The sequence below is a fragment of the Miscanthus floridulus genome, chromosome 6, assembly GCF_019320115.1.
Source record: "Miscanthus floridulus cultivar M001 chromosome 6, ASM1932011v1, whole genome shotgun sequence".
In the NCBI taxonomy this organism is placed as follows: Eukaryota; Viridiplantae; Streptophyta; class Magnoliopsida; order Poales; family Poaceae; genus Miscanthus; species Miscanthus floridulus.
Genome location: NC_089585.1, coordinates 125,239,355 through 125,255,633, shown reverse-complemented (window position 1 = coordinate 125,255,633; position 16,279 = coordinate 125,239,355). Strand labels below are relative to the sequence as shown.

Below are 16,279 nucleotides of genomic sequence, written 5' to 3'. Positions count from 1 at the left end.
GAAGGGCATGATTGATGGGAAAAATACCGTCACTGGACATCATCAGATTGCTAGAACTTCAAGCGCTAACATGGTTGTCTATGTTTTAGAAGTATGTTTCTGGGCACACTCTAACCAAATTTGTTTGTTTACATCAAAATAATTATTTGCTATTGACTGCATGTGTAATCTGACAACACATTTGCAACGCAGGGTTCCGTTGGTCCTAATCTTGATCAGAGTCTTTCTCATGGGGCAGAAGGTCAGCCATGTGAGGTTGTTGAGGTGGATATAACTGATGATGAGGTGGTGTATGAAGAAGAAGAGGACGTTGTAAGCTCCTAGCCGGTGGTTCCATTTGAAGGAATGGAGTTTGATACACTAGAGGAAGCAAGGAGGGTGTACAATGCTTATGCATTCAAGATGGGATTCAATATTAGGGTAGGCTCATCGAGAAACAACTGTGTGAGTAAGCAATTGATAAGGAAGGAGTTTGAGTGTTTGCATGCAAGGATTACACCTGGTGAAAAGGAAGACAATGCATCAAGTAATGCATCATCAGCAGCAACGGCCACATCGAAGAAGAAAAGCGCAACAGCCATAATGACTACTGCAACAAGGAAGCAGAGCACATTGAAGAAGGTAGATTGTAAGGCACACATGGTTGTGGGTCTGCATGAGGGAAGGTGGAGGGTTGTGGTGTTTCAAGCAGAGCACACACACCCTATGGTGAAGATAAAGGGCAGGGTAAAGTAGCTGCAGTCCCACAGATGGATATCATGGGTAGATTATGAGCTATTGAAGACACTGCACCATCAGAACATATCCACCATGCAGATTATGTCGGTGTTAGGAGACTTTCATGGAGGCATGGGAAACCTAACATTCAACAGTAAGGATGTCTCCAATATGAGGACACACTTGAGGGCAGGAGTATGGTACAGAGACATGGATGCTGTCCTAGAGTACTTCCAGAAGTTGCAAGCCGAGAGCCCCAGCTTCTTCTATGCTGTCATGCTAGATGTTCCGAATGCAGCGAGGGGGTTGTTTTGGGTTGATGGTAGATCAAGGGAGTTATACAAGTGCTTCAGGGATTGCATATTCTTTGACACGATGTTTTGCACTAACTGGTTCAACATGTCCTTTGCGCCGATTGTTGGGATCAACAATCACACCCAAAGCATCCTACTAGGTTGTGCTTTGCTTCTGGATGTGTCGGTGCGAAAAGTGACCAACAAGTAAATATTTGTAGTTTTGCCGTGTATTGTGATTAGATGTGGCCTAGCACTCAATGACACAGGATTTATACTAGTTCAAGCAACATGCTCTACGTCTAGTTTTAGTCGGTCGATGACTTTATTACTGAGCCCAGGTGCTCAAAGTTTTGCTGTGGGGTTACAAACGAGTAGGAATAAGAAGGGGGACGCTAAAGGTCTAGTCAGACTCTAAACCGAAGGGTTGAGTGACGGGGGCTCTAACGTACGCTAAGTATTGGAGCGTATGCTCTATGTTGCTCTAGAATTCTAGAGCTATTCAGATCCAAAAAACCGATCCCTTTTTAGGAGAGAGCTCATCCCTTTTATAGTCAAAGGGGATGGGCTCTTACAAGTCAGAAAAAGAGAGAGAAAGTATACGTGTGCTACCTAGTCTTGTTGCCCATGCTGTCGGGTACGAGACGGTTGTCAGCGCCCATAATATTATTCATGTCCAGATGTATGTTGGCAGGCTTTACCATGTTTGCCTGGTATGACAAATGTCGGCACCTATAATACTGTAAGGCAAATGTTGGCACCTACAACACTGTTTGGGTTTTGACACGTCTGGAAGGTTGCATAGTGTCTATCTGGCATGACCTGGTGGCACCGTGAAAGCTCTAGTTTGGTTTTGGTGAATTGATGAAACCCTAAGTGCTAACCTAGTTTATCAAGTGATCATGACATAGGTAGCACACTTCAAGTAGAGAAGCTAATGAAGATCATAGCATGACAATGGTGATGGCATGGCGATGATCAAGGGCTTAAACTTGAAATGAAGAAAGAGAAAAACAAAAAGCTCAAGGCAAAGGTATAAACCATAGGAGCTATTTTGTTTTGGTGATCAAGACACTTAGAGAGTGTGATCACATTTAGGTTTGATAGCCGTACTATTAAGAGGGGTGAAACTCGTATCGGAATGTGGTTATCAAAGTGCCACTAGATGCTCTAACTTATTGCATATGCATTTAGGATCTAGTGGAGTGCTAACACCCTTGATAATATTTATGAAAATATGCTAACACATATGCACAAGGTGGTTGTAGGGTTGAGATGGGTTTGGGTCCCTCTCTTCCTCCCGCTGAGCTTGCAAGGCGGGATTCGGCGCTTTTGGGAAAATGAAATGTCTATTTTCTATTGCGCCAGATGCAAAATTCTTGGTGATTGGCACATTTGAGCAAGGGTGAAGAAGTTAGAGTTGAAATAGAGTTGGTCGAAATGTTGCTGGCGTCGGTCTACTGACCGGACGCTGGGTCACTCAGCGACCGGACGCTAAAAGGCTGCGTCCGGTCGAGATGTCAGACGGCACAGTAGGTAGGGTTGAGCACCGGACGCTGGTCTGTGTCCGGTCAAGGTGGACCGAACGCGTCCGGTCGGAAAAACATGCCTCGGGGAGCTTACTGGAAACGACCGGACGCTGTGGCTTCAGCGTCCGGTCAGTTTTGACCGGAGCGTCCGGTCAGCTTCGTAGCCATTGGAATCTGACGAACAGCGTTTGAAGGTGATGACACGTGGCGTCCATCGGGCGACCGGACGATGAGGGCCAGTGTCCGGTCAGTATGATCGGAGCGTCCGGTCAGAGCGCGTTTTGCCCAGTGAAGGGGTATAACGGCTCTATTTGATTGGGGCTCTATTTATAGCCCCATGGCCGGCTGTGGCTCAGATCTTTGGCCATTTTCATTGACATAGCAATCTTGTGAGCCTAGCCAAAGGACTCCCACTCATCTACGTCATTGATTCATCATCTTAGTGAGATTGGGAGTGATCCAAGTGCATTGCTTGAATGATTGCATCTAGAGGCACTTAGTGATCGTGTTTCGCTGTGGGTTTCGCTTGTTACTCTTGGTGGTTGCCGCCACCTAGACGGCTTGGAGCAGCGAGGATCGTCGAGCGGAGGTGGTGATTGTCTCCGGCTCCGATCGTGGTGATTGTGAGGGGTTCTTGACCTTTCCCCGGCGGAGCGCCAAAAGGTACTCTAGTGGATTGCTCGTGGCTTGTGTGATCCTCATCTTGTGTTGGTTGTGCGGCACCCTATTGAGGGTTTGGCGTGTGAAGCCAATTAGCGCGTGAACCTCCAAGTGAGTGAATCGCCACAACGAGGACTAGCTTGCCGGTAAGCAAGTGAACCTCGGTAAAAATCATTGTCTTCATCATTGATTCCGAGGTGATTGGTCATCATTGTTATTCATCTTCGTGATTGATTGGTTCATTCATCTACACGGCGGTATAACCCTCTTGATCACTCTCTTTACTCTACCGCAAACTAGTTGACAAGCTCTTTAGTGTAGCTAGTTGTGAGAGCTTGCATGCTTGGTTGGTGTGGCTCTTTAGTTAGCCTTTGAGAGCACACTAACATAGGGTAGTGTCATTGCTCTTGTGTGAATTGACACTATCTAAACTAGAATTGTGGTAGGTGGCTTGCATTTTGAGTAGGCTAGCGCAACACTCGCTTCGCCTCATAATTGTCTAACCATTTGGTTAAGTGTTGTTGTAGAAATTTTTATTAGGCTATTCACCCCCCCTCTAGCCATTAGGTCCTTTCACACCATCCTGCAGGTACACAGGGTATGGCAGGGTATGGTCCTCGGTATTGTGGTTGACTTGAGCGCCTTACCTTATCTGCTTTGCCTGATCCCTAGGCCCTCACCGAGCGGGCGTCCCCAGTTAGTCATTCCCAGTTGGCCCCGACCGTATCGATCGAGGAAGAATCATGAGCAGAGGTCCGGTGTATCCCTGGTCAGAAAAGGAGGTCGAAGTCAGATTGTATCCCCACCTTGGCCAGGCCTTCCAGTCACGGACCGGATCATTGCCCTAGCCTGTCATTATGTATCTAGGCCGGCCCGACGTGCGTTGTCGCAACATCATCTGATAGGTCAAGTTTTTTGTGGGGAAGCGGGTCCATTGGGGACCCTAGGTTTATGAACCCGAAAGGATGAGACTACTGAAACCTTTGTGTGTGTGCTACAAACACTCAAGGCTACAATGGGAGGGATGGCACCAACCAACATCATGACTGATCGGGACAGGGCCATGAAAGCTGCAATAGCACAGGTATTCCCTTGTGCAACACACAAGTGCTACAAGTTTCATGTGGTGAGCAAAGCTTGTGAGAAGTTTGGTTGGTTAATCAGGAACAACCCAGATTTTGCAGACAAGTTTGACTATTGCATTAACTTCACTGAGTCACCTAAAGAGTTTGAAATGTTGTGGCATAACATAGAGGTGAAGAATGATATGCATGGCAACGAACACTTCCAAAACATGTCTTCGACCAAGTCTATGTGGGCGCCTGCATATTTCAGGAAATGCTTCTTTCCCTTCACAAGCACAACAGGGAGATCTGAGAGTATGAATGCATTATTCAAGAAAATGGTGCACCCACGGGACTCAGTGTTGTAGTTCCTTACCCAGTATGAGTACATAATGGAAACAAAGATTGAGAAGGAGTATCAAGAAGCAGCCAAAGGTGAAACGACAAATCCGCCGTTGTGGGGGAGGTATGAAATTGAGAGGCAAGCATCTAAGTTCTACACCAGAAGTGTTTTCTTCAAGTTCTAAGAGCTCCTGCGTGATTCGACGGCATTAACTATAGGTTCGATTGCTAAAGAGGGTGGCCAAATGACAGTGTAGGTAAGGTGTACATTCATGCCTCAATTTCCTTGAATTGTCTTGTTTCAGACTGCACATCTTTGTTGTAGCATACTTTTTGCAGTGGATGCTCTGTTTTACTACTGAAACAAGCATTACACTAGTACTGAAACACTAACCATAGTCTACTACAATAAGAATTCTGGGTGCCTATGTATACCATGACTAGATGCTCTGTTTTACCAATACTGGAATATGTATTACATTACTACTGAAACACTAACCACAATCTACTGCAACAAGAATTCTATTGCCTTTGTGTTCCATGATACCCCTATTTTATAGTTTCTTATTCTGAAAACATACAATATTTCCTTTGTGTTCCAAGTGGTGAAACGAGTATACAAGGAAGGTGAGGCGACATTGAAAACATACAATGTTGCTGCGAATCAGGGGTCTGAAACGTACACATGCTCTTGCAACATGTTCGATCAAGATGGTCTCCTATGTCCCCACATCCTGAAAGTCTTTACCACACTTGATGTGCAGCACATATCACAGAAGTACCTGCTGCACAGGTGGTCAGAAGAAGCAACGCTGAAAGTGCCTCAACATTTGTCAGGTCTGAACCAGTGTTTGGTGTTCCAGTGACAAACAAGTTGAGATACAATGCGATGTGCAGGAAAATGACACAGCTTGCAGCTGATGCTTGTGTCGAGCCAGAAGAGTACATGGTGGGTTTAGAAGGGATCGACCAGCTGAGGGAAAAGGTGAAGGCAACCACCTGAGCATTGATTTCGCGGCAAAATGATCCACCACGTGCAGTTGGGAGTGAAAAGAAGGTGGAGGGAGGGGTGAATCGAACAAAGTTCAAGAACCCTCTGACAAAAGATCCAAAGGGGAGGGGTGAATCGAACAAAGTTCAAGAACCCTCTGACAAAAGATCCAAAGGGAAGGCCTAAGGACAACGTCGACCGTTTGAAGACCATTGTTCGACAAGCGAAAGATAAAGCAATTAAGAAGAACAAGTCCAAGGCTAGGAAGACCAAAGCCAAAGACTCGGCGTGCTTGGTATGCCACGAAGAAGGCCATGGTGTAGAGACATGCAAATACGTGGCAGCAGCAAAGCATCTCAGGGACACCGAGCTAAAGCTATAGAATTATCTTGCTTCAACAAAAATAAATGTATATATGAGCCACATGAAGTTATAAGTTAAAGACAAAGTTGTATTTAGCTTAAGTGAGACTTTAACCATTCTGTTGACCATTTGCTTCAACACTTCTGTAGTAATATATGGTTCATTGATTGTCACAACGAAGTTTATTATTGGTCATAATTTAGTTTTATGAACTGAAGCTTCTTTTGGTTTAACACTTCGTTCATCTTTGTTCTAGTAGGTTTTGCTTATATGTTCATTGTTTATTTTACATCGGTTGTGGTAATTATATCGCCTTTTCTTTTCTAAAAGGCCACCTTTCATTGAGATATCTGGTTTCCTCGTTAAGTACGACGAGTTCTATGACTCCTTCAAGTCAAGGGGATTGGCTGGGGGACGGGCAGCACGGCGGAGGGACCGGCCGCCTACGAGCGTGGGATGCCGCGATTGGCGAGTGAAGCTCTGTTTGGATAGGTGGGATCAACTCGAAACGTTATTTGGTGCGTTCGACTCGAATCGAAACGGGACAACACGCTGAAGCCGGTCGGACGCTAGGTGCGTCCGGACGCGCGTGGAAGCCGGGCGTCCGGCACTAGGTGGTCTGATACATTGCTACTAATCTGCTGGTGGTGGTGGGAAAGATGAATGTGGGACAGGCGGGCCCCGTGTCCAACCAGATGTCGAGGTAGCTTGCATGCTTTTGGTTTTGCGGCATGATTTTGAACACTCATTAAACTGAACCAGTTGCTTAAATTATTAGCGAGAAGAACATGGTTAGTGCCTGCGTCATAAAAATACGTATATAAGGTGTTGTTGATTGTTCACCCACCAAAATATCGTCTTTTTTAATGGAAATTGATTGAGCTATGAAAATGGAACAATAGAAAAAGCATATGGAGATGATTAATCATCAGTCTGCTGATATTGGCCAGGTATGCAGATTAATCCTTATGTATGTATATTCTGACATGAGAAATGAAAACATGTATTGCTCTTTTCATTCTCTTAACCGAATCCAGCCTGATGAATTATGATGTGAGAATGGTTCTTTTTAACAGGATGTTTAACTCTATTGTGTTTTTTTATGGAGTACTGAATTTTCATTGTGTTGCTACCTGCTGATGCAGTACCTACCCAGATATTTATGGCATTCAAGGATAAATGAAAGCGGGCTTTGGAAATAATTGAGTTGTAGCTGGACATGGTGTCGTATCCGATTCTACCGTTGGAAAGACCAATTTCATTTTTATATGTGATATACGAACTCACTCATAGAAAATTTCATTAATATTCAACTACTGTGTATAAAATATTTTTCGTGGTGTGCATGCTATATATTTTTGGTGGACTATATAATTATAGACTACTATATTTTTTAAAAAGTTTTTTTTTTGTATATGATGCTCTTGATGATTATGGTTGTGAATTTTCCCACCATCATTTGCCATTAATATCAATAAAATATAAACTCACATGCGTATGCATTATAATCCATTCTAAATTCTTGAGTGGCAGTGGCGAAGTGACTGAGTGACCATGTGGTTGTGAGACTGAGTGACTAATGGCTTCACCAATGCGGGCTAACAAGGCTTTTCGTTGTTATTTGGCAATTAGTGTCCAATCATAGTCTAATTAGGCTTAAAAGATTCGTCTCGTATATTTCGTTTAAACTGTGTAATTAGTTTTATTTTTTATTTATATTTAATACCTCATGCATGCGTCTAAAGATTCGATGTAACAGAAAATCTTGAAAAATTTGGTGTTTTGAAGAGGAACTAAAAAGGCCCCAAGTTTGTTGCCTCAGCCAAAAGCAGCAGTACTCGTGGACAAAAAAAAAATCGAGCTCTCAAAACTCACAACGGAGGCAGCTTCTTTGGTCTAACCCAAGCGAACAACTTTATCTCTTTCCCTGGCGCAAGTACTCGGCTTTATTTGCTGGGGACCATCGGAGGCAGCTCCCCTCCTAGCTGCAACGCGCGCTCCAAAAGATGCTTCAACTTGTCAGATAGAGTAGCCAATTGAAAGTACCCATCTCAAGCCCAACCATCCTCCACGAGACCACGACCCTCGTTTCCGTCTCCCTCCTCGCGTTCCTCTCTTCCGTTTGCCACCGCCGCTGCATCTGTCACCCTCTCCCTCTCCCTCCCTCCCTCCCTCCCTTCCTCCTCTCTCTCTCTCTCTCTCTCTCTCTCTCTCTCTCTCTCTCTCTCTCTCTCTCTCTTCACTGATGAACTCTCTCTCTCTCTCTCTCTCCTACACCAGGTGCCGAGGCCTCCGTCTCTCTCTTCACTGATGAAGAGTGCCCACCACCCCGAGGACAGGTTGATAGCCCAGTGGTTGGAATCGGTGGTTTCCATCCCACCCACCAGAATTCGACTCCGGTTAGAATCAACTTGTCTCACCGGGGCATGGCCCCAAAATAAATTTCGCTGCCTACTCGTGCAGTGACACAATGGTCCATGTGTAACTCTGTCGATCTCAGTAGGGACAGACGATCTTGAAGTTGCGTGTAGCTGTAGGTCTTCGTATGTACGTAGGGGTGTGTGTGTGTGGGTGGGTGTTCGCACAGGTCAGATACTACAGTTGTACGTTACCCAGTTAAGGCCCTAAGTATTTTTGGAGTTTTTAGAAGAAAAAAACAACAACATAGTTTTGTGAAATACTTTGGCGTAAAACAAAGTATTTCCACCCCCTTCTCTTTCCCGTCTGCAGTGCAAAACCAAGTTCTTTTTGCAGAAATTATTGGGTGTACAGGGTACACGTACACCCATGTCCCTTTACTAGATCCGACACTGAGGATGACAGAAGCCAAATCATAACTTCACAACATGCAGTAACACTGTTGGCGCGTTCGGCTGGCTGGACGGCTGGGGCCGGGGCGCGCACTCACACGCGCACTGTTCGGCTGAACAGTGTTTTCAGACACTACAGTATTTTCTCTCACATTATTTTAGCTTATTTTTCAGTTGTGCCGAACAGTTACCATGGTTTAGGACACAGTACACGATCTTTAATATTACAAGCTGCAGATATTCTCAAGCTCCAGCGTGCGTAAGGTTTTCCTTTCCTGACCAACTAAGACAAAATGACGTCACTCAACAGCTTCATGAAGATGATCTAATAGCCATCTTCGTTCCTAGCACGTCGGTCACCTCGACCCTCACCAGGGTACGGGCCACTGCCTTGTCTGTAAACATGCCCACGCCCACGGCCAGCCTCCATACCATTGGGTCTACCTCGGCTGGCATATAGATCAGCAGCATAGTCATCAGGTCGACCTCTGCCATTGAAGGAACTCTTCATAGGCCTGTTCCTTGGAGGAGAGCGGCTTCTGTCACGCAGATCATTTCCCCAGTTACCACGAGGAGATCCTGAGTGACGCCGACTCCTGTCAAGATAACCATCATGTGGGCGCTCCGTCTGAATGTAGTCATCAGTGGCAGACCACTCAAATTTCACACGGTCCCTTGGGTCGCGCTCACCACGGAAGCCCATTCTTTCCTTAGGCGATGGATCTGTAAACCGTCCTGCACGTTCTGGTGGGGATCGAGCTGCATATGCCCTAGGATCACTTGCTCCCCAACCATGAGGTGGTGATCTGTACCTGGTCATCTCTCTTGCAGGGGCACGATCACCAGGTGGGCCAACCATCCTTTGAGGCCCTCGTGGAGAGCTGGGGTAACTCCTGAAGGGGGGGCTGCGCCTAGGCTCATATGCGTCGTGCGCTGAATAGCGAAACTTGTTGCAGTTGTTACAGTGAGTGCGCCGAGCAAAATTGAGATTTCCACAGCTGACACAGAATGCAAGAAGGAAAATCAGAAAACCAAGATTTAAGTGACTAATAAAGCATACTTGACAGGCTAAAAAGCAACTTACTTAGGGTTCTGGCATATCCAGTCACCTTCTCTTGGCGAAAGATTTGGGTCATTTCGGTGAACATATTGTCCATCAATATTAATGAAATCCTTTCCATGTGGAGCGCCATAGCCTCTCCCATTCGATCTGCCTCCTCTTCCATATGGTGGAGAACCCTCTCGGAACCTTGCACCTCCTCTACCATTCCCTCGATATCCATGGGTGTAACGTGGACCAACATCATCATCAAATTTGCTGGCTTCTGCTCTGCGTGGGCGTGGTGGCGAAGGGCCTGCATGCATTCCATATCCTGAAAAGCAAGTATAAAAAAATCCAAATAAGCACTAAAAGACAAAGCCAACTAACGTTTAGCAAGAAATGCTTACACCAGCCACATGGAACTGAAACAGGCAACCACTTCATGAGAACTACTTTCAAAATTGCTACTCTTCATATGCTGAACGAAGTTATAATTGCGAAGGGCCACATTTCTGAGAAGGAAATACCATTGTCACTGCAGCTCAACTGAATGAAACTAGCAGGTAGCAGCCTTCTGGTGGTTCACAATGTAGTTAGTAGCTACGTGTCCAGAGAGTGGAGTTGATGTTGCTAAGAAAATCTTAGTTCCTTTGGCCAATATAGGATCCCGTTTCCATTTGCAAGTTAAACAAATATTTGACAGATCAATAACTATGTGACATATAGGCCACTGTAACAGTTTCTTGATGGCATCTCAAATATTAGAATCAAGCAGGTCGCTCCAATGACCAAATACTTCTCCCCCCACATGATTGCACAAGATTAAGCAAGCATCAAGTATCACGAAGCTAATCCCCACTGGGACCTACTCGAAGAATTCCAACTTGAACAGGGAAAAGCTCAAGCACCAGGCATGCTATGTCACTGTGAATGCTACAAAGTGGTGTTCCATACCAATCACCTTGGTTCTGTTTCTCAACCTAGAATCAAGCAGGTCGCTCCAATGACCAAATACTTCTCCCTCCACATGATTGCACAAGATTAAGCAAGCATCAAGTATCACGAAGCTAATCCCCACTGGGACCTACTCGAAGAATTCCAACTTGAACAGGGAAAAGCTCAAGCTCCAGGCATGCTGTCACTGTGAATGCTACAAAGTGGTGTTCCATACCAATCACCTTGGTTCTGTATCTCAACCGTAAAAGCAACTTCAGCTTACAAGCATACCAAGTAGTTGTTGGAATGTCCCACACTGCACAGGAGACAGCTCCAATATTGATGCTATATGAACCTCCCTTGAGGCTTCAAACATGAAGATGTGAATGTGGCCAGCAATTCACTTGCAAACAAGCCTCTAGAGCAGCCAGTTACTTTCTTCTCCCAACATCATTGTCCCAGTCTCTGAAGCCTCTAACAAGTTGTTCAAAAGACCGGCAAACAAAATGGCATAATCCTATGTCTAAAATATACCTGATGACTTGGCTCATTGTGCAGAAAACACAAATTGCCAAAAAGAACTCAAAAGGGTGGGTTCATTTTCGAATTCATATTATATAAATGTCTATTATCCAAGTTCCATACTAACGTCATCAAACTCACGATTTATAATTTAGATAAGCACTTGAACCACGGCTTCCTGAATTCTGCCCTGATCTCCAAAACTCAACAGTTGAAATATTGATGACAGCAAGGACCAACTGATGATGTTCTCCTCAAGTTTCTACATATCCATGCTCACAGCTAATTCCACTCATTATGTTGTTAGGCATTGCCTAAACACTAACACACCCAAGTTGTGTTAATACTATGACCTCAAGTCCATCTCGTTCCTTCATTCCATGTTATCTCAATTCTCAAAACTTCAAACCTTTCAGAGCACAACATACTGCACATGCAAATGTGTCTACCTTTTCACAAAACTTGTGTCAGCAAGGCAAAATACTTCCACATCACTATGCTGGCAAATTTAATCAAATCATCAGGTAGCACAATACCAAAGCATCAATAATATTGTCCATCTTGAAAAGGAATGGCATCCAAGCAACTCAAGTTGGAAAGTGTTCCAGTAGAACAGCAAACTCCATACTTCATTTGATATTTTACTGGAGCTTGCAGTGCTTGGCCATTACACTGGACATCCAAGCCACCAAAATATTAGAAGATATTTAGAATTTTTCAAGCATATCAGGTGGTTTCAGACATTCACGCTGTGTGGAACATTTTCCTAGAATTATGGTTCTTTAACAATAATATATTAGCTTAAATTAAATAAACCATTTAGCAGTTATATAGCTGGCAGGATACTGCTAGAACTCGAGAGACATAATGTGTAACATGATGAAATCATGGTACAAGGCATCTTATATTTAGTAAATGAAGGAAGCTGAAAAGTTAAGGATGAACTGAACTAGTAATTAGTAATATAGTATAGTTGTAAACTATGCATGAAATTATCATGACGATGACACAATACTAATATACTATTAGATTAAAAAGGTCTTAACTGTACTCCATCACAGTTCCTCAAATGCTAGATCTTGCGTACGTACTTCCAATATAATGAGCAGTCTATTCATACATACTATACTTCAAAGATGATGAGCAGTCTGTTTAGTGAACAGTTCAAACGAGAAAAAAAAAGTACAGTTCTACATTTACAATAAAATAAAATCAAACAGAAGAGAGAAACAAGTAAAACAATTCACTCGTGGCTTCACTGCTTGAGTGATGCAAATTGCACAACACATTAGCACCTAAGATATGAGGAATCATGCATAATACAAGGACAACAACATATCATGCAAAGCTTGTTGAAACAAGCTTGATATCATTAATATGAAATTTGAAGCCAGCTACAAGATACATGCCTTCTATGGCTTCTTGCAAATGAAGCATGCAATAATCCACAAAGGGGAAAACACATCTAAGAGTCATGGTAATTTCATATTAAATCTAGCAAGCAACATGAACCACAAATATCATTCCGAGTTTTAGACCAATATAAAAGATTAGTCAGACAGCATTTGCTAGTTGCTTCAACCCATTAGAAGCAACAGAAGCGCTTGCAATAACAACCTCAAACATATAAAAATTGCTCAGCGAAACTTTACCACACAAAAGTATTTATATTCGTCCCGTGCAATATTAGTACATTCCGACAGACAAACACTTTTCATGTCATTAGGTTTCCAATATGTAATAGCAAGAACAAGTAACAGCAAGTGTTGTTTGTAAACTTTGCAATCAAAATGACAGTTGAAGTACTGGAACCAAAATCATCTCTGGACAAAAGATATATGTGAGCAACTACATAACTTTAATCCTCTACACCACTATTGCACAACTTTCACTCGATGAAAAGGTGCAGCTAAAAGAATAAAAAGGTGCTGCTATTGAACAGCCATGGAATAAGTAGATAGCAATTTAAATATGCGTGTTGCATAGCCTAAAACAAGTAACACTTCCCCCACATATATTGCCACACAACTATGTCAGTATGTCTAATCACATAACTTCCAATCAATATCACGGCAAGGAACACAACCACATGTTGTAATAAAGAAGATCCATCCTTCAAAAACGAAAAAGAAGGAGATGTATATATCCTTCAAGGTAAGGAATCATCAGCATCGCACCGATGCATATTAATCAGAATCAAATAAAAATAAAGTAAAGTAAATACTGGTGTGCGAATCCAGCAATATAGTGCACAAGGAAAAGTACAAATCGACTAAATTGGTTCGAACTTCCCATAATTTATAGAGAGACACTATACAGAAAATAGAAAGATTGGAGGGTTTCCAACAAACCTTGCTGCTCATCGTAGAAGCGCGGATGCCGCGGTGGCTGGAACCGGGGCGGTGGCGTGAAGCGTCGCCGCTGAGGCGGCGGGCTCCCAGGACGCCGCCTCTCCGGAGGCGGCCGCGGAGGCGACCGGCGCCTCTCCCAACCGCGGGGAGGCGGCGGTGAGAAGTCCCGCCGTCGCCGCGGGAGCGAGGCCCCGCGGCCTCGGTGTCCGCCGGCGCTGGGAGAGGGCGAGCGGGCGGAGGGTGAGTACGGGGAGGATCCGCCGCCGTTCTCCTGCGGCCGCGGCGGCCTAACGACGAGGCTGCTGAGCGGGGCACGCGTGGGCTGCGGCGGGGCGGGGGCGGGGGTGGGCGAGGGCGAGGGCGAGGGCGAGGGTGAGGGCGAGGGGGCGGGGGCGGGGTCGGCCTCGGGCCCTGGCGTTCTTCGAGGCGGCGTGATGTCCTCGTACTCGTCCTCGTCATCGTCATCGTCGTCTTCGACGTCGTCGCCCCTTCCGCGCGGCCTCATCTTGCTGCGGGTGGTGGTGGTGCGGCGGCGGCGGCGGCGGCGGCGCTGCGTCCTAGGGTTTGGGGTTGCGGTACGGTGAGATGGGGGAGGGAGAGGATCGCGCGTTGCGGGCTTGCGGCTTCACCAAACAACGTAGCAAGGCCCAAGCCCCCAAGTCAAGTCAAGCCGCGGTTTCGGGGGCTATCCAACGTGGTTTTGAAGTCCAGCTGTTGCTCGGGGCCTCGGGTGACCGGTGAGAAGGAAGAGACTTCGAGATAGGTTGATTAGTTGCTTGCATCTATATTTATATTTATATCTATCTATATAATATATATAAGGCTGGACGAAAAACTCGAAGCTCGTTAGCTCGCTCGGTTCGTGGCTGACTCGACTCGGCTCGGCTCGGCTCGACTCGTTATGATAACGAGCCGAGCCGAGCCAAGATTTTAGCTCGTTAGCTATAACGAGCCAACTCGAGCCAGCTCGCGAGCCGCTCACGAGCTAAACGAGCCAAGCTTTCAGAAAAAAAAAGTATCAAAACTTGTATTAGTTTTTGTATTACTTCATGTCTTGCACTTTACAATTGACTGGTAACTGGTCTAGACCCTATAAATTAACTGGTAACTGGTCTAGATGCATTTCTTTTGTATTATTATTATTCTTAAACTTTAGATAAATGCAAATATTATATTTTGTGTATTTTTTATACCTGGCTCGCGAGCTTAACGAGCCAGCTCGAGCTTTTAACGAGTCGAGCCGAGCTGGCTTTCTGGCTCGTTAGGATAACGAGCCGAGCCGAGCTAGCTCGTTATCTTAACGAGCCCAAACGAGCCGAGCCGGCTCGTTATCCAGGGCTAAATATATATATATATATCTTTAAATATGTGCCATTTCACTGGTCATCCGAAGCCTCCCAGACTCAGATTACTGTAGATCAACAGTACCGGGGTGAACAGTGCCAACCCGATAAGAAAACAGTACTAACCCAATAAGGAACAGTATAAGTCCGATAAGGAACGGTACACAACCGTTATGAAACATTACATACCCATTCTATCTTTTTTCCCCTTTTTTCCGCCCTCCTTCCCACGCGAAGCGTGGGCACCCACGTTAGTTCTATTATGAATTAGGATATTACTAATACAGGGATTGATTAGTTGTTTGTATTGTATTTTAATTAGGTTACTACTAATGCAAGGCACGGTCATCTTCTTCCTCGCGCCAGCGTCTTCTTCTCCGATGCCCTTCTTCTCTTTGGCGAAACCCTAGCGCGTCTGTGGCGATCTCTTTTTCTTCCCCTCCCCATCCCTTGTTGCCGCCACCATGGCCATGCCTCCACCACCACCGGGACCTAAAGCACCCTCCTGTCGTCCCTGCCACATGGCTGGCCTACCTCCCCCGAATCTCTTCTCTTCTAAGCCCGCCAGAGTTGGGGAAGAAGAGAGTGGGGCGAGAGGGGGGAGCGTGGCCGTCGGAGTTAGGGAAGATGACAACACAGAAGTTGAGGAGAGAGAGCGTGTGTTGCGGTGGGGAAGATGAACAGTGCTATGCTGGTGGGACGCGCGCTAGGGAAGGAGATGGGGGAGGTGAGCGTGCGGTGGCCATGCGAACGGGGTTCAAAATGGCATGTACGAGACATACCATATGTCTAAATACATAATAAAATTGTGTATCTAGAAATATCAAAACAATATACAAATTAGAATGGATCCCTCCATTCATAAAAGAATATAATTATCATAAAACTAATAAAAGTCAAATTAGCTTAACTTCGATCAATCTATACTAAATAGTATTAAAATTTATACTTTAAATTATGTTTGCTAAAAAATATATTTTACAATCGGTTAATTGTACTTGTTTTGTACCATAAATGCTATTACTTTTTTATATTTCTAGTAGACATGCACATGCGCACGTGTCTATAGAAAGTTGCTAGTATGTTATCGCCTAATTGCTTTATTTAAAGGTGCTAAGTCAATGTAGAAGGCAACATACTATGATGTAATTTAAAGGTAATGGCATGGGGATTACAGGAATGAAAAGGAAAGTATCGCAAAATCCATAAATCCATAATCATAGTAATAAAAATCTAATAAAGGAATCATCGACACTAAACAGTAAAAAATCAATCATGATTATATTCATTTGATACGCACTACAAATATACTCCCT

At 44.7% G+C, this 16,279-nt stretch overlaps 1 protein-coding gene and 1 pseudogene across 1 annotated transcript; one reads left to right on the top strand and one right to left on the bottom strand.

The window, feature by feature from the left end:
- Positions 1-249: 249 nt before the first annotated feature.
- On the top strand, positions 250-5,978 carry LOC136459470 (protein FAR1-RELATED SEQUENCE 5-like; annotated as a pseudogene).
- A 2,799-nt stretch (positions 5,979-8,777) lies between these two features.
- LOC136456874 (uncharacterized) lies at positions 8,778-14,279 on the bottom strand. The gene is made up of 3 exons (XM_066456861.1): positions 13,621-14,279; positions 9,854-10,142; positions 8,778-9,767 (listed from the first exon to the last, which is right to left on the bottom strand). Exons 1-3 carry the CDS (start codon positions 14,123-14,125, stop codon positions 9,095-9,097), a joined length of 1,467 nt encoding a protein of 488 aa, XP_066312958.1. The 5' UTR covers positions 14,126-14,279; the 3' UTR covers positions 8,778-9,094.
- Positions 14,280-16,279: the final 2,000 nt, after the last annotated feature.